At 37.3% G+C, this 18,397-nt stretch overlaps 2 protein-coding genes across 3 annotated transcripts in view; one reads left to right on the forward strand and one right to left on the reverse strand.

The window, feature by feature from the left end:
* Positions 1-16,559, forward strand: part of LOC120479573 (transmembrane protein 132D) — a 39,449-nt gene extending 22,890 nt beyond the window's left edge. Inside the window, exons 5-9 of the mRNA XM_089119446.1 lie at positions 3,359-3,502; positions 10,344-10,549; positions 12,012-12,276; positions 12,399-12,590; positions 14,400-16,559. Of these exons, the coding sequence (XP_088975572.1) occupies positions 3,359-3,502; positions 10,344-10,549; positions 12,012-12,276; positions 12,399-12,590; positions 14,400-15,794 (2,202 nt within the window). The 3' untranslated portion in view covers positions 15,795-16,559. The remainder of the gene's footprint in view (positions 1-3,358; positions 3,503-10,343; positions 10,550-12,011; positions 12,277-12,398; positions 12,591-14,399) is intronic.
* Positions 16,560-16,893: 334 nt separating this feature from the next.
* glt1d1 (glycosyltransferase 1 domain containing 1) overlaps positions 16,894-18,397 on the reverse strand; it is a 58,338-nt gene continuing 56,834 nt past the window's right edge. For both annotated transcript variants that reach the window (XM_089119447.1, XM_039672197.2), the window contains exon 12: positions 16,894-18,051. In XM_089119447.1, coding sequence (XP_088975573.1) covers positions 17,905-18,051 — 147 coding nt within the window. In that variant the 3' untranslated portion in view covers positions 16,894-17,904. The remainder of the gene's footprint in view (positions 18,052-18,397) is intronic.

Raw genomic sequence — 18,397 nt, forward strand, 5'->3', positions numbered from 1 at the left:
TAAATGTATATACAATGCTTTAGCTTTACAGAACTTTAGTGTTTTTTACCCACTTAAGATAAATGTTCTGCCGAATGTACATGAGCATCCATGGTAAACTAAAATATACTTCAATGTAATTTCTATGTAAACTTGTATGTAATTTATGTATTTGTAATTGTCTTTTTGTTTAAAACAGTGATTTGAAATGTAATAATACAAAATGCCCTTTTTATAAGTCTACTTAAGTATGTCAAGAAACATTTTATGAAAGTGTATTCTCTTCAAGTTCAATTAGGCCTTAAGATTTGTACACTACAAGTGCAAATTCCACATTTCTTTTTTACTTTTTGAAATAATCTAATACGTTGCAAGAAAACACAACACCATTTCAATATAAAGTATCCAGTTTACCCGTTTACTTACCAAATAATTAAAAATTCTAATATCTGGGGTGGTGTTAGGTTTAATTAACACTTTGTGTTTTAAAAGACATGGCAGACAACTTTTTAACAAAACCGATGTTTCTATCTGAGACAGTAAAGCATCTTCATGACTTATTCACTGGCATTTGAAAGACAGAATTGATCCAGCTGGGTACCAGGGGCTCGGCACTGTGACAGAACTTGTAAATGCGACAAGCTTCATCTGCAAGACAGATCATGTTGACCTTTGGATTGTGTCCAAACATGAGCAGATTTAGGCATAATCAATCAGATTTTCTGTAGCAGCTCTAATATACAGCTGGACACCGTCCCAGAAATCTGAAAACAGCACAGGGCAGATAATGGTCAAAAACTCCTAATATGTTTGCCAGATCTCTTATGAAAAAATGTGCTTTTAGTATACTTTAAAGGGGTGGTTTACTGCTTTTTTTTCTTTGCATGATTGTGTTTATGGGGTGCAATATAACATGTATTCGTGGTTTTTTCTTTTTTTAAAAGTCTTATTTTTCATGAATTTCACCTTTATTTTAAGCCTTTCTCCTCTGTTATTTGAACAACCGGTTTACATCCTGAGTCTATGAAACCACTCCCTCAGAAACAGGCAATGGGCTCAGATTGGTTAGTTTGGGCCGGTGTGTTGTGATTGGCTAAACTGTGTAGTACATGTTGTCCGAATACTTCACGCCCATTACCTTTACGGGCGAAAGTTGCATGTGTGTTCCTGTCAAATGTAAATAATGGTGTCAATACTGCAGTATCAGTATGAGCCAGAATCAGACCCAGAAAGCGGCGATGAAGAGAGGCAAGCAGAACCTCACCACACACGGCTCTTACAAAACATTTCTGAATGGTAATTTGCCTATATTTTTTAACTTTATACATGTTTGTTTTACACAATAGCATCTGACTGACTGGCTTCTATATACACAGACAGCTTTGGTATTGGTTTACGTTCTTGATCAAATCGAATCGTTTCAATATTACATGAAAAATACATTTACAAAATTAGTACATATACAAATTCAGGTCCAAAATGTTTGTACGCGTTTGTCGTAGACACGAAATAGCATAACTAAGTGGCTATATAGCCAGCGCTGGCATTTGATAAAACTAAAACATTATGTCTGGAATTATACATGCAAATACATTTAAAATGATGAAGTCTTAGCCTACTTACAGGTTGTGGCTCAACAACTGCTGCCTCTGGTTTTAAAGTTGGAACTGCTTCTTGTAGTAGTAGTAACAGTAGTAGTAACAGTTTCTTGTTGAATCCATCATTGAATTCGTGGAGATTCTGGAAGCTGTCTTCCGTAAATGCGCAGTACAGAGAGCTAAATTACGAGCGTCATTTTCAGAAACATAATCAAACATAATTGTACCCATTGTTGATGAACTACAACGTCCGTGGGAAGCCGAAACACAGAAGACCTGACAGCTGGGTGAACAACACACTCGACGAGCCGCAGAAATATGGCCATGCCCTTTTTTGCATATTCCGGAGGAAAGGTTGATGCAAATGTATGGGTTAGTTATGTCTAAAACCCGTTGTAGTCCCATTCAAGTCGTTTTTGTAGGCATTAAACTTCCTGATTTTTTAAAAATGATATCTCTGCTTACATTGAACTTTTCAGTGCTGCAACTTTGCAGATAATGTTTATGCACCAACAGCAACATTACACACTATTTAAAATGAAAAAAAGTGAAACCGCAATCAACCACCCCTTTAAAAAAATATTATAAAAAAAAACGGTATATCGGTTGGTGTTTTAATGTTTTAGCCCTTAAAACAAAGGCTTTTTAACCGTTGCATCCTCAGAAGTACTGAAATGGTAAACTTACGTATACTACTACTACTACAGTGATATTAGTATACTACATAAATTATACTTGGAAAATATTTGTGAACTTACTTAAGTTTGCTTAGTAATAACTTTGAAGTATTATGTACTAAAACGCACAAGAATTCCAATGTACTGAACCTGTACTGAAACGTACCTGTGCAAATGGCAATAAAACTTACAGGATCTTGTTTTTGGACATTTGAGCAATAGCACATGGATCTGCTAAAAGTTCATTCTCAATAAGGCTCTTGCAACTAAAAAAACTCTTGAAATGCTTATTCAAATAATGCATATTTATTGGCCTCTATAAAAAAAAAAAAAAAAAAAAAAAACAAATCCAATAGTTTATGTCACAGCCTGGGAAATCCATGATTTGCACCTTGCAAAATCTAGTCGGCTTTATGTGTTTTTTAGAGGGTGAGGATATTTAGAGCGTATTATATTGAATAAGAAATTAATCTAACTATTTTAGTTCATGAAAAAACAATGCTGTTTGATCAAACTAAGTGTAATGGCAAATCCTTTTTGTTTTTCATTTTTAGTAAAACCACATTTACATGCTTATTTTGAATGCATTGCATAAAGGTAAATTAAGTGACCTTTGTTTCCTGAAAACCTGTTTCATTTAAACGAGCAGGCATTTTGCATCTGTCAGGATCTTTAAAGTTCAGAGGTTTGCCTCACTAAGCTGGCTCTTCCCATTCACTGTAGACAATATTGGCAAATGGGGCGGTGGTGACCCGTAAAATAATCCGTTTTTGCTTTTCACTTTTCATCAAAAAATTACTTTGATTACATAAAGTTGTACCAGTCCAGGTAGTGCATCTCTTGGCTAGATTATCTAAATAGATTGACATGCCATTCCAACCTAAAATCCGCCTTTGTGTCCCTTAACATACTATTCTACCAGTAAAATGTGTTGAAAAAATGCACTGGTATTATGCCATTATATTCATCACTAGATTGCATGGTGTAAACGTAACTCTGACCTTCAATTGTAGTTGTTGAATCTCTAACCTCCACTGTTAAAGTTAAAGCTTGGCTCAGTATCACGATCCGACATTTAACTTTGATCTCTGTCCCCCTGTGCAGGACACAGAGCTGTTGAACACTGCCGTGCTGACGGGTAAGAGGGTTACGGTGGCTGTGCGAACCATTGCTGTTGAACAGGATGGTTCTGTTACGGATGTCTCGGACTTTGCTGACTGCAGCTCCTCAGATGAAAATGTTCTAAAGGTACAGTTCATTAAACTGTATTCACCCTTTTATTTTTTCTTTATCTCAGCTTAGATACACCAGTCGTAAAGTCTACTGAAAGTCACATCAAGCTAATATCAAACTCTCATTCTCTTTGTGCATGCGAGATAGCAAGAGGTCAATAACGTGATGCTAATTTTCTTTGACCAGATTTAATAATTTATTCAAAATGACATTAAAAATTGTATTCATTTACACAATGACATGATTGCACCTCTCCTATAATGAGCATGTTTTAATTGAAATTCTTCTTAGGGCATAAAGTCAAAAAATGATAAATTACAATATCATAATGCAGAAAAAGGCTTCATTAAACTAATGAAATTATTGGAAAATTATTATTACATTATTTGAACAAAATTGCTTAAAAAATGCAAAAAACAAAACAAAAACGTTTGTCCACAAATAAAAATCATATGGTGCAACCAAAAAACACACACTCACACGGTAAGTGTATTTAAAAATGAAAATAATGATTAAAGGGATAGTTCACTTTGAAATTAATTTTTGGTATGTTTTAGTTTACCTCAAGGGCATCCAAGATGTAGGTGTCTTTGTTTTCCGCAGTAGTTTCAATTTTTATATTTTTAGGTGAAACCGTTGTTGTCTGTCAGTCATTTAAAGCAGGTCTATGGTCACCACCTCAAAGAGCATGCACAGAGAAGTCCAAATAAAACATGATTTAATGACTCGTAAATGTAAGTACACATTGATGGCCTAAGACACGAAACGAGCGGTTTGTGTGAGAAAACGAACAGTATTTATATTGTGTTTACCTCTTGTAACTACAGCCACGTCCTAATATATTAATGTATTATATTAAAATAATATATTAAAAACAATATAATTACTGTTTGTTTTCTCACACAAACCACTCGTTTCGTGTCTTAGGCCATCAATGTGTACTTACATTTACGAATCATTAAATCATGTTTAATTTGGACTTCTCTGTGCATGCTCTTTGAGGTGGTGACCATAGACCTGCATTATATGACTGACAGACAAGAACGCTATGACCTAAAAATATCCAAATTAAAACTACTGCGACACCTACATCTTGGATGCTCTTGAGGTAAGCTAAAACATACCAAAAAATAATTTCAAAGTGAACTATCCCATAGGGGAGAACCGGGGCGGTTGAAACACTTTTCAGATAAATGTTGTTTTCTAAGATAATGTTACAGATAGAATTTTTTGGTGTGTGATCAACAACTCACATATGTGTTCTCTTAGTATCATGTGTTACTCAGTAGAAATATAGAAAGATTTAAGTAAAAATTTACTCTGAACGGGAGTTGTGCTTTGTTTCAATCATCCCTCCAGAGTAGGGCAATTGAAACACAGGGGTCGGAAGGATGAAACATAACAGTTTAAACAGTAGCTCTTCATCTAATGCTTGTTTTTATGAACAATACCTGACTAACCTAAGTAACTTATGTATTGTTACAAACATATTTTGTAACTTATTTTCATTTTAAGGTTAATATTAACATTTTTGTTCTGCCGCCCAATAAACAATAGGCGACAATCATTTGCAAATTTTGCGTAATCTTTCTAATAGGCTATTTTGAAGAAGACAGATAAATCCGTTTACAATTAATTCTTATTACATTTATTACTTGAGTCATATTGAGTGTTTTCCTATGACCAGGTTTAACTGGCACGAGTCGCTGTTTCAACAGTCCTGTTCTTTATATATATATATATATATATATATGAAGAGTTCAGATGCAAAAGCCTCTAAGTGCCATTTGAAATTTTCTTCTAAAATGATTATTTTTATCAAGCTTGTATATTTAAGTTCAGTAATTTCACTTAAATGGCAATGAAGATTACCTATTAATTGTCATTTAAGTGAAATTACTGAACTATATAATATACAAGCTTGATAAAAATGGTCATTTTAGAAGAAAATTTCAAATGGCATTTAGAGGCTTTTGCATCTGAACTCTTCATATATATATATATATATATATATATATATTCACTGTTAACATATAAACACAACAAAATATTCTGGGGACCATAAAAGCTTTGAGAATATGTAAAAAAAAAAAAAATGCTGGCGTTGGCTGGCTTTTTAGTAAACACTAGTGGGTAAAGGAATAATTAATGGTTGCTATAATGCTGAAGTTACTATAGTATGCAGTAGTAACTGCAGAGTTGATGAATAAAATATAAGACATGGTCTCGATATGGTCTCAATGGTGCGAGTCCGTCTAGTGCAAGTTTACATAGAAAAACAATTAAAAGCAGCAGAGCTTACTGTAAACCCCTCTGACAGAGCTTTATGATTGGCCCAAAGAAAAGTTCTCACGTCATACATGCTCATACTGGATAATCTCATGCTTTTATCACAAATAGCATCATAGTGGGAAGTTACTAGTAAATTACAACCTCTCATACCAGAAAATTGCCATAACTGATTTACCGGTAGGTCCTGTTCACACACAACTTGTAATTTACCAGTTAAGACTGTATGTGTGAAAGGGGCTACTGACAGACATGCGGTGATAGAAGGTCTCAAAAGAACATCTCAAAGTCTTCTCTTGTGTATGCAACCTCTGTCACTCCGAGTGTTCTTGTGACTGTCCTCGCAAAGTCATTAAGCCACGCTCTGACCTCACTCAGGAGGGCTGGATCCTCTTTGTTGAGGACTTAATCTGAAAGGACAGCTCAGCACCATACTGTGACTACAGCCAAGATGAGAGACTTAAAAGAACTTCAGCCGTGTCTCATTCAAGGACAACACTGCTTTCTGGCCTGATTTCTTAGAATTACACAGAAATGCATTTACTTTCATGTCCTCAGTAGAAAGAAAATATATATAGCCAAACTTAAAACAAGATTAATAGATTATACATGAGCAACAAACATGATGAGACTCATGTTTGGAATAGCTCCCCAAAAATGAAAATTCATGTTGTTTCAAACCAATATGCTGTTGTTGTTTTTTGCAGAGAAACACAAGCTGAAAGATATCATATGGCATTAGAATACTTTATATCACACAGATTGTATTGTTTTATTTTATTTTATTCTTCACAAAGAAATGACTTAATTGCTGGACGTAAATAGCCGTGTGCAGAATCTTCAAATCTGTGTATTTGTATTTTTCTACTTTTGGGAATTTCAATGCAAGTATATATCTACTCCACTAATGCAAATAGTTCACCAAGCTCTGCAAGCAGCACACAAAGCAAAAATCTTTCTGGATAAACAAGCTTATACAAGTGAAGCAGGTTGACCTCTTTCACTCGATGGCTGCATCCGAAATCACATACTTTCTTACTACATATAGTAAGCAAAAACTACATATCAACACATATATGTGAGTTGTACCCAGATGACTTACTTCTTCGGGCGAGATTCTGAAGTGTGCGTATGATGGACACATTACTATCACATTAGGCTACGGGAGAGGATTTATGAATGGCAGTGAAGCGTAACTGATGCTGGTAGATCATGTGATAATGATGACAACATGGTGAATGTAGTACGTTCCAGGTTACATTCATACTACACACATTCAAACTATACTGTACGTACTGTTTTAGCGATAGTGAAGTAATTACTTATTCAAAATAAGTACCTACTCAAGAGAGTATGTGATTTGAGCCCGGTCTCATCCCAAAGCGCCATATAAGACGCTTTTGCAAAAGCGTAAATATCCAACGCACATGGCACCCTTTAACGTGAAATGAGACACAGATATATTTGAGCAGAAGGCGCCCCCTAGTGGTCTAACCCTTACCCTACACCATACCTAAACTTAACCATTAACCGAAGCGTCTCATTAGACGTTAAAGGGTGCCATGTGCATTGGATATTTACGCTTTTGCAAAAGCGTCTTATATGGCGCTTTGGGATGAGAACGCGTTGGTGATTTCGGATGTGTTCAATAATCACTCCGCTCCAGATCCACTGAGTTTTACTTTACCTCAGCGATGAGAGAAACCTAATCTGGGATGCTTTTCCCTACAATGGCACAACTGGCTACTGAACTATCATATCATAGAAGTCACACATCTTTCTTTTGAACCACGTTGGTTCAACAACACAGAACTGTCATTAATTACAACAAGCAGAGTAATAGTTTCTGCTAATTATTTGGTTCAAGATCGAAAAAATGTCAGATTATTGTTGTAAATAACAATAACAAACATGACATCTGAGAACTGCTTGGGAAGTTTTGTTCTCCATTGTATTGCTTTATATATAGATGTTTGATCCCATTGCGGGCTCCCTGTTATATCTTATTACAGGCTTCCCTTGGGAAACTGGAGCACAAACACTCTCTTCAAAAACAGTACTTTCTTTCTCTGGACAAAGTAAAAGACACACAATGAAAATTGTATGGAAGAATGACAAGATTTAGAATGTACTGCATGTTAGCTTGCTTTCTTATTGTACTTTATATCACAAACTATTTATCTAGTCCATATGTCATACTAAAAATGAATAAATAAATAAATAAATAAATACTGTATGCTTCTAACCAGGTCAAGAGTTGAAGTAAATAGCTTTGTGATGCTTTTTGTGAATGGTTTTCAGAACTATGGTTTTGGTAAAAACAGAATTTGTGAAATGCACCAATTGTGGAGTGAGAGAAATCACTTTCATTTGGACTTAATAAAAAAAAAAAAGAATAACATGGCTGACCAATCAGAATGAAGTATTCTAAAAAAGAGCCATCTATCCATCACTGTCTCCTCAGGTTATGCAGCTTCTGTACCAGTAAACTATTAATATTTTACCTGGGTAGGTAAATGTAAATTTCTTCTTGTAAACTTCCTCTCCCTACCGTTTCATGCTACTGCCTGTCATCTGTTGGAATGCTAGTATATGTATATAGAGAGAGAGCCTCTGGGATGTGTGTGCCTCGCTTCACATCAGAGTGAATTTATCAGGCATAAACAAAGGCTTCACTTGCTGTCTAGCACAAACTTACATTCTAGACAGCATCCAACTGTTCATTTTATTTTTAAAGCAAAACACCTTCATGAAAATATGACACATAAACAATACTTACAGTACAGCATATTACATTCAGTATTTATATTACATTCGGCACAAATGTGATTGCTAGAAATACTGGTAATTATTCATTCGTTTTTTAACTTAGGCCCTGTTTACACGTAGTATTAAGGGTTTTTGTCAGTCTTATCATGAGTGGACAATGCTAGATACAGGTGTAAACAGGGTCTCTTTTTAAGCTCTTTTGAGCTTTTCCACTTTCGACCACTTCCAGAGGTAGTCGAAAACACATTCGGACGGATTGATTCGGCATTGTAAACGCTCCTGTGAACGAACTGCCTACCCTCCGCCCCAAATAACTAATGCGTAAACATTATGGCAAGTCTGGTAGCCAGATGGGATTTAAACTTTGACGACTGAAGACCCAAGTTTGATTTGAAGAAGAAAAATGTACCAAGCACAATATTCTCTCACCATTCCTGATTTCTGACACACGTGGTTTAGCTGCTGTCAGAGCAGAAACGAAAGCTGCTGTTCCGTGTATTTCCATATCATCTCCCTTCGCGTTTAATTTTTAAATTTCCACCAGGTGTAAATCGTCTATTTGTGATCCGATCGACCAAAACTAAAACACATCTTAAAGGGTTAGTTCACCCAAAAATGAAAATTAAGTCATTAATTACTCACCCCCATGCTGTACCAACCCCGTAAGACCTTCGTTCGTCTTCGGAACACAAATGAAGATATTTTTGATTAAATTTGAGAGCTGTATAACTACCACATTGGCTGCCTAAGGGACTGGCTCTTGACGGCCCAGAAAGTCAATGAAGAAAATGTTTAAATAAAAAACAAACAAAAATAACGAGTTTATTCGACTATTCCTTTTCGGCCTGAAACGAGACTTCCTTAGATTTCCACGACGCATGCGCGAGAACTGAACTGAGGTAGTTGAAAGAGATAGCAATTCTCGCGCATGCGTCGTGGAAATCTAAGGAAGTCTCGTTTCAGAGCTAAATCGGGTACTTTCTCGTTTGAAATGGATAGTACAATCAAATTAGAAAAGAAAAAAATAATCAAATGAATGGACATTAATCATATTCTGCAGATATTTGCAGCACTGGATAGAAATGTGAGTCAACTAATAGGATAAATACCATAAATACGGTATTATAGATTATAACGTCAAATGCATCCATAAACATGTCATTTGCAATCCATGTAAACCCTGTATATGTAAGTAATCATGGTGTTTATAGCTGTACATGTGTAAAAATGCCAATCAACACAAGCCATAGTGACACAAACACTACATATTAACTCATAAATACAGGACATAATCTACTCTGCTAACTTGCTATTCCACACCAGGATGTTGGTCAAATATGTAGGAAGTATGCCTTCCTCAATCTTGTTAAAATGTAATTGCATCATAAATTATAAGTTTGATTTAATCATGTGGCGGCATGCATTCGGTAAGCCCATGTTGAATGGTTAAGTGTCTTTGCGACTCCAGATGTCATGCTTTATATTTCAAAAGTGACAGTAAACGCCTAAAGGTTACATCAAAAATGCAGCATAAGGGCCATGGAGTTAGCAAAGATCAACCACTACTTCTTTCTTTCAAAGCAATTCAATCTCAAGTAGTTCTAAAACTTTAAATGCGGATCTGAACCTAAATTATATTTGGTCCCAAAAATGCATATTTGTACTAGGGCTAAGCACCAACAAATCCTCTTACACAGCCAAAAGTCTATTTAAATCCAGCAAAACATGAAAACTACAGTGTGAACAGCCTGGGCATTTGGAGTTATAAATAACATAAAACAATTTTGGATGCCCTCAGGTGTCTGACAGATGCGACTTTGTCTACGTGAATGGGAAAGAAACCCAGGGGCGAGTGAGGATGCTGGTGAACTTCACCTACAGTTACCTGAGCACTCAGCTGGAGATGAAGGTTTGGTTCCCTCGTCTGCCACTGGATATAGAGGTGTCTGATCCAGAGCTGAGTCAGATCAAGAGCTGGAGGATCCCTATCATGTCCACCAAGAGGTACAAAAACACAATGACAGCATTATAATTAATGTCTTAAAGGAGTAGTTCACTTTTAAAAAAACAAAACTTTTGCTGATAATTTACTCACCCCCATGTCATCCAAGATGTCCATGTCTTTCTTTCTTCAGTCGAAAAGAAATTAAGGTTTTTGATGAAAACATTCCAGGATTTTTCTCCATATAATGCACTTTACTGGTAACCAAACGGTTCAAGGTCCAGTGCAAACTGCAAACTGTTCAAAGGGCTTCAAACGATTCCAGACGACGAATAAGGGTCTTTTCAAGTGAAATGGTCGCTCATTTAAAAAAACATATAACAAAGTTTAAGTTTTATAAGCACAAACGCTCGTCTTGCTCTGTTCTGTGATGCGCGTTCGTGACTCTCCTGTTCGAACTCATTCATCAAAATGAACGAATCTTTTTCGAACGAACGAGTCAATTTGTTCATTTCGTTCGTTGAATAAACCAAATGACTCGGAAAAAGATTTGTTCATCCTCAAGACGAGCGTTTGTGCTTATAAAACTTAAACTTTGTTATTTTTTATTTTTTTTAAAAGTGAGCGATCGTTTTGACCCTCATTCATCGTCTGGGATCGTTTAAAGCCCTTTGAATAGTTTGAAGCTGCACTGAAACTGTCTTTTGGACCTTGAACCGTTTGGTGGCCAGTAAAGTGCATTATATGGAGAAAAATCCTGGAATGTTTTCATCAAAAACCTTCATTTCTTTTCGACTGAAGAAAGAATGACATGGATATCTTGGATGACGTGAGGGTGAGTAAATTATCACCAAAATGTTATATTAAAAGTGAACAACACTTTAATTGTGATAGCATTTATTCTGAAAAATAGTTCTCTCATCATGGGCAGGAAAGTTGTTTGTAGACTTAAGTTCTCTTTCCCTGCCATCCACAAATTTTCCCAATTATAATGTTGTTTATTTTGAAATCCTCTTACCATGCCGATTCATAATGCTAAATGTAGATGAAAAAACGTCATGTCACAAGGCTGGTTTGAATGGTCAGTCATATATGTACAATATGTATCTATTTTACTGATTATATTTTATCACTGTGTTTCTGCTACAATTGTCGTTGTTTCGCGTTGCAATATTATAGCCAGAAAATGCTTTCAAATTGCAAATCCATTTTTAGACAGGTTCAAGTGGATTACGAATTGTGGAAAAATTGCTCATACGATTGTGTAAGGTTATGAGTGGGTTAAATACTATTGCATAATGGATTACAGAAACATCCCCTCATTAATTCACAGTTAGATCCAATCAAGTGAGTGTCTGATATGTGCTTGCTCGCCACTGTTTTGAATTATATAAATGTGTGCATGGGGTTTGTTTAGCAAATGAGGGCTTATCTAAGCTGTTATGAAAACAATGAAAGGTGACAGACGGAGTTACATGACTATGAATAAGTGGTTTATCAGTAACGCCTGTATGTCCCTGACAGCAAACCCGGGTGGAACAGTGAGGAAGAGCGTAAGGGCCGGGGCTGTATGCTGCAGTTCCAGCATGCTTTGGTTCGAGTACTCACCCACTTTGTGGCAGAGCAATCAGACCCCTGGGAGCCACAAGCCTTCTTCCTGGGCTCTGACTGGCAGGTGGATGTGACCAGGCTGGTACGGTACTTCATGAAAGTGGAGGACCCTAATATTGCCCGTCTGCAGGCAGGCAGGGTGCTGTCAGGACAAGATGTGGGCACCACATCTTTAAAGGTAAAATTCAATTGGATCTGTTGAGATTGGTCCACATCCGACAAGTGTAAAGCACCAGGCTACTAATAAATCGATATTGATCTCATGCAGGCCTTATTAACCAGGCATCTCTCTTTTTTCAGGTGCTTTCTCCACTGTCAGACTCTATCCTGGCCGAGAAGACAGTGAGGGTTGTGGATGATCGAGTGACCATCACTGAACTGGGGCTGCAGTTGGTCAGTGGTCTCACACTCAGCCTGCAGCTCAGCACAGGAAGTAACCGAGCCATCAGCGCCACAGCAACCACACAGGAAGTGCTCAGCAATCCTAAACAGGTCATTCAACATCGCCTTCTTTTGCAAGCTTAAGCATAATTTGTGGCATGTATGATCCAATTCAGTGTTGTAGTACTCGGGACGCGGACTCGTCTCGGACTCGGTCTCGAGACCATATTTTAATGGTTTTGGTCTTGTCATGGACTCGTGTGCATTTGGACTCGGAATTGACTCGTACTCGAAATTTTTTTTTTTTAGGACTCGGACTTATTCCCGAGTCCACTCGAGTTCAATTCAAAATATTTTTCATGATTATTAATGTATGTTAATAAAATATTTCTTTAAATTGATTGACACGCCCAGTGATTGGTGATTTTCTAGTGCGCAACTGCGCATGACAAATTGTAATAAAATTACTTTTAACACCACCTACTATGTGGCCTTTTTACCCTAAACTGATCACATTTTTTAAACTCTAAGTAAATTCAGTAAAATAAAAAAAGGATTTCTCTAAGTAAATAAAAGTAAATTAGGTAATCAACCCTCACTGGTCTCGGTCTCGACTCGGACTCGACCATCTCTGGTCTTGGACTCGACTCGGACTCGACTTTCTCTGGTCTCGGTCTGGACTCGGACTCGAGTGAGGTGGTCTCGACTACAACACTGATCCAATTAAAAATAAAGATTTGTCTGGTTTTATAACTTTCAAGCAATTATCAAGCAAAGCATTTATATTTTGCAAAACTTAATGGTTACACTTTAGTTTGGGGTGCTTATAAATCACATATTAATGTGTTATTCTGCATGACCTTATTCTACATCCCTCAATCCTACCCAATACCTAAACTTATTAATAAGCATTAATTAGGAGTTTTTTTAGGCAAAATTAGTTAATAGTTGAGAATTGGACCCTAATCTAAAGTGTAACCAAATTAATATTATGCCTGGTTCAGATTAAACGATTTTAGCCTGCTTTTGGCACGATCCGTTTGACGTAGGGTGTCGTGGGGATTCGTAAACGACAACGGGCGTCAGGACTCAAGATTCGATCATATCATCTCGTATAAAGTTTATAATGCTTCACGACATCACGCCAAAAAGACTAGCATGTTTAATTTTTTTAACGCTCGTCCACGACGGGTTCCGTCACATGTATGAGGTTGACCAATAGGAGCACGAGCATTTCCGTACACAACTTTCAAAAATGGCGAACCAAAAGAGAGACGATGGTGCTAACGTTAAAACTAAAAGTAAAAATATATAAGAAAACAATATTTTACCTCAAGCTCTCTTTGGAGGATCGACAAGCCCATACTGTCCTCTTCGAGCAATCCAGGAACGTGTCCATTGACGGGTTTTCTTTCTTTTTTTTACTTTTTTCTGAACACAGGACAGCCAATACAACACTCATCGCTTCATCCGTTGTTTTTTTACATTCGTTTACGGAAGAAGTCACTCACTACTAGTTTCGCCTTCTCGATGACGGCACATGATGACTGGTCAGGAAGCAACGTGTAGTCTGACATGTTTCTTGTCCACGACACAACAAGATTTTAGGAGTCAAAATCGCGTAATCTGACAATCGTAACAGACAAAAAAAATGTGTAATCTGAACCAGGCATTAGTGTTGTTACAATGACATTACTGGTAACTACTGAAATTTTGGTACACTTCTTTATACCAATTTCGTCACCACATCAAAAGCTGTTTAAACTTTTTAGCTATTTAACTATATGGTTGCCAACCCTGAACATTTGGTGTACTTGGCATGGAAAGTTAAAATTGTATTCAACAAGTGAATGGGTTTAAAAGCATCTCCTATTTGACCCACTACTTAGTATGCAAAATTCTATTTTATTCTAATTGCAGGAGGCAGTGTTGAGCTCCTGGTTACAATTTAGCGATGGCTCCCTCACTCCCCTGGACATCTATGACCCTACTCACTATCGCCTGGCTGTGACGTCGCTGGATGAGGGCGTGGTCTCAGTGCAGGAGTCGTCTATGACTATTGTGGCAGAAGGTGAAGGCAAAGGAACACTGGTGAGAGCTGAGATGACCATTTGTGAGGTCTGTCAGAAATCAAAGCGTAAAAGCACTTTAGCTGTTGGCAGCGGGAGCTTAACTGTAAAGTTCCAGACAAACAGCAGACGTCCTGAAAACAGCAGTATCAATAATAATGACACAGGAAACCGCACAGGACTATTTGCTGGTGTCACTGGGAAAGATAACAGCAGTGAGCGAGTTGAAGACGGAGAAGAAGCGGAAACTGAGAAGAAGCTGCAGCAGCCAGAACAGGTTTCGAGCAGAAATTCAGAGGCTGAGCGAGAGGATAGTGCCTTGATGAAGATCACCACCACAGCCAAGTCAACAGCACGAGACTCGACCATTGGCAGCATCGCAAATGATTTAGGAATGGGACGGGCTAATGATGCCTCGGCTGGAGTCAGTAAACCTGGGAATATTTTAAACAGTGGAAATTTCTTTAGTACAGGAAAAGCTGGCAGCGATGATCGCCCAGGAATTTCCTGGAGTAGTAATGAAGTTTCTGAGGGTTCAATGTTAAGCACTGGGAAGGCTTCTGGGAACTTAGTGAACTACAATAACTACCCTCCCCAGGTGGAAACCACCAATCAGGAGCCAAAAAATGACTATGGAGATGATGATGATGATGGTAATGATGATGACATTGAGGGTCCACTGTCAAACCGTCCACTTACAGACCTGGAGATCGGGATGTATGCATTACTGGGAGTCTTCTGCTTGGCTATCTTAGTGTTTATGGTAAACTGTGTATCATACTTGGTTAAATTTCGGCACAAGCAGACACCTGCTCAAGTTTCTGAGCACACTGGTCACCGTCATGACTGGGTATGGCTGGGAACAGATGCTGAGCTGGTTATGAACGTCACTGGAAATCCGTTACAGCAAGATGCTCACAACACGTCTGTAATCGATATAGGACCCAATACAGAGCCCTGTGGCACTCTCACTCGAAGGACCTCTTGCCAGGTGTCTTCTGTGTCAAATGACTCCGGTGTTGGGTGTGTAGGATCCCTTGCAGCAAGACCAGTCCGAAGTGAGTCCCTACACTCACCCACTAGTAAGAGGAAAAGGGTCCAGTTCACCACCTTCACATCTTTGGATCGACAAACTTCTCCCAAAACTTTACCACAAGAGAATGGACATGGCATTAACTGGGTGGGAAAGGAGGACAATTGTATGATACCCGAGGTGTCAGCTGCCGAGTCATTGCAACAACTGTGATTGTAGGCTTACATGCAGCCTGATTTATGCATCCATAGTGTACAGTATATCTCTATATCAGGGGTGGGCATCTCCGGCCCTCAGTGTTCTCTACCGTAACCCTAATCAAACCCCCCTGTCTGTAATTTTCAAGTTTTCCTGAAGTCCTTGGTTTAAACTTTTCAAGTTTGTTTGATTAGGGTTCAAGCTAAACTCTGCAGGACAGTGGACCTTAAGGGATGCTTGAAGATGAAGGGCCAAAGATGCCCATCCCTGCTCTATAGCATCACCCGAATGCCTTCTTTCTTTGGGAAAGTTGTTACGTTGGTCCGTGCTACACAGGATTATGGTCAAGATAACCAGTCCAGCTTCATGGCTTTCATATGGTCAAGGTGCGACTTGAAAGACTTAAATTGATTCTGACTTAATGAGTGATCATGGTAAAAGGGAGAGAACACAATCTTTCTATTATTTTTATTATTATTATTAATAAAAGTACCCAAACAACAACTACCCTGAGGTAATTGGCCAAATTATTATTTTCTTCTACCTAGGTTTTCATTAAGAAAATGTAAAGATTTAAGATAAATTGTCAATCTTTCTCTAGGACCAAACACAGTGTCACTATCTTTGCATTTTTGTTTGTTACTCTGCATCCTTCCATTTTTTATACAAAAACGCATGTGATTATTGTATAGATAACACTTTGTTTGAAGATATTTTACCACCCTGCATTTGTATGTACAGTCGATTGTTTCATTTTCCATTAAAAAGCCACATGATGAAGCCATGTATTCAGTGCTTGGTGCTATGATAAGAAATAGCAATCATTTCATTTCATTATAAATGAATGGGAGTTATTATCTTTTGTAATCCGAATGTAAAGCGGTGTTTGCAGGCTTTAACACTGGTAAAACACATTTGAGGTAAATCCAGTTGTAGAGGTAAATTGTCACTGGTCATAATAAAAACCCCACACAACCACAAAGTTTGACAATTTACCATGGTTTGACAAACATTGGAGACCACACATGCAAAAAGCGTCCATGAGAATGTCCACTACTGATGTAAATTATGTTATCCTTATAGCTGAACAGAAAATCAACAGATATTTGTATACAAATGTTTATATTTCATTTTATTGTGCCATATATGAAATTAAACAAAGGTACAATCATGCAAAGTCGTGGTTTAAGATATGAGACATACAGTCTTAGTTAATAAATATTTAATATATTTAGCAAAAACCTTAATCCCTGAACAAACACACATAAATGAATAAATTAAAAAATCCTTTCAAGACTAAAATGTGCTAATCAGAACAATCTTGTGAGATCATCACTGTTCTTCATTTGAGCTTTAGAGATTTTGGCAGCTGAATCAGCTTATGACTGACAGGTAATGGTCTCTGGAGATTGACAGTTTAACATTTTTAAACCTTTCATTTTTTTCCTACAGTTAAAAGCGGGGCATAACTTGAGCCAGAACAAGCTGGATGTGGCACCTCTAAAACTGGATCCATTTATTTTAGTGGATCCTTCCACAAGCCTCCGGAAAATGCTATTCCCTTTACATTTGTTTAGAGAAATCAAGTATAGTAATTTGTAGCCATTTTTAGTTTGTCATATGTCTAGTTTGTCCCTTCATATTACATATGTGCACATAAACGCAAGCTGTCTGCTTGATTCAAGCTGAGATCATCCTTATGGGGGACTCTTTCTTGCTAGAATAAAATGTCAACACAATTCGTTAACCCAGAAAACTGTAGTAACAACCACTGTAGAAACACTGGCACTGCACTTCTATACGCATTCTTCACTACCAATAAGCATCACGACAAAACAAACACCGCAAGAGTGCACAATTCTCCAAAAAAAGAAAAACTGCAAGATCCATCACCAGACCTTCTTCTAAAACCTCATAAATTGCAATTTAAGCTCTGAGAATATTAAATTGTGTGTCCCTTTCATACCTAGTGAAAGTCAACATTTCCTATAAATATATACAGTATTTCCCAGAAACAAATTGCCACCGTTATCTTTACAATCATGGGAGAGGCTTGCATTTCAATTGAAATATGCAATACAGACTTCAATGAGACCTGAGACAAATGTTAAATCCCATCATACTGTCAACGAAGAGTCTCCACCAGTTTCTGATAGGTTATTCTCTCCTTCCCTGGGTTGTGGCACGTTCTAATGTAATCCTTTCCATTCCTCACCAGTCTTTCCTGTAGTTCATGGTCATCCAGAAGCTTTCTGGACATGCTTACAAATTCCTGTGAAAACAAGAACATTGAAATCCTTTGAAAAATGTTTCAGATTGCACCGCTGTTTTTTGGATTTACACTGGATTTAAGCAACTGCAATAGATTTGTATATGAATATAAAATATTTGTAGTCCATGACATTCCATAAAATGACCTATTTTAAAAGAGTCTATTCACACACACACGTTGGTACACCTATCATTATGAGGACATTCCATAGCTGTAATGGTTTTCATACTGAGTTAAGATTTTTTTTTTTTTTACATTTTTAATTAAAATTTGTTTAGTATGTTTATTTAGTGAGGTGACTTATGAGAACATCGGCAATCATCACATATTCCACAATAATAATAAT

This window comes from Pimephales promelas, chromosome 14 (genome assembly GCF_988280905.1).
Source record: "Pimephales promelas chromosome 14, fPimPro1.hap1.1, whole genome shotgun sequence".
Lineage (NCBI taxonomy): Eukaryota > Metazoa > Chordata > Actinopteri > Cypriniformes > Leuciscidae > Pimephales > Pimephales promelas.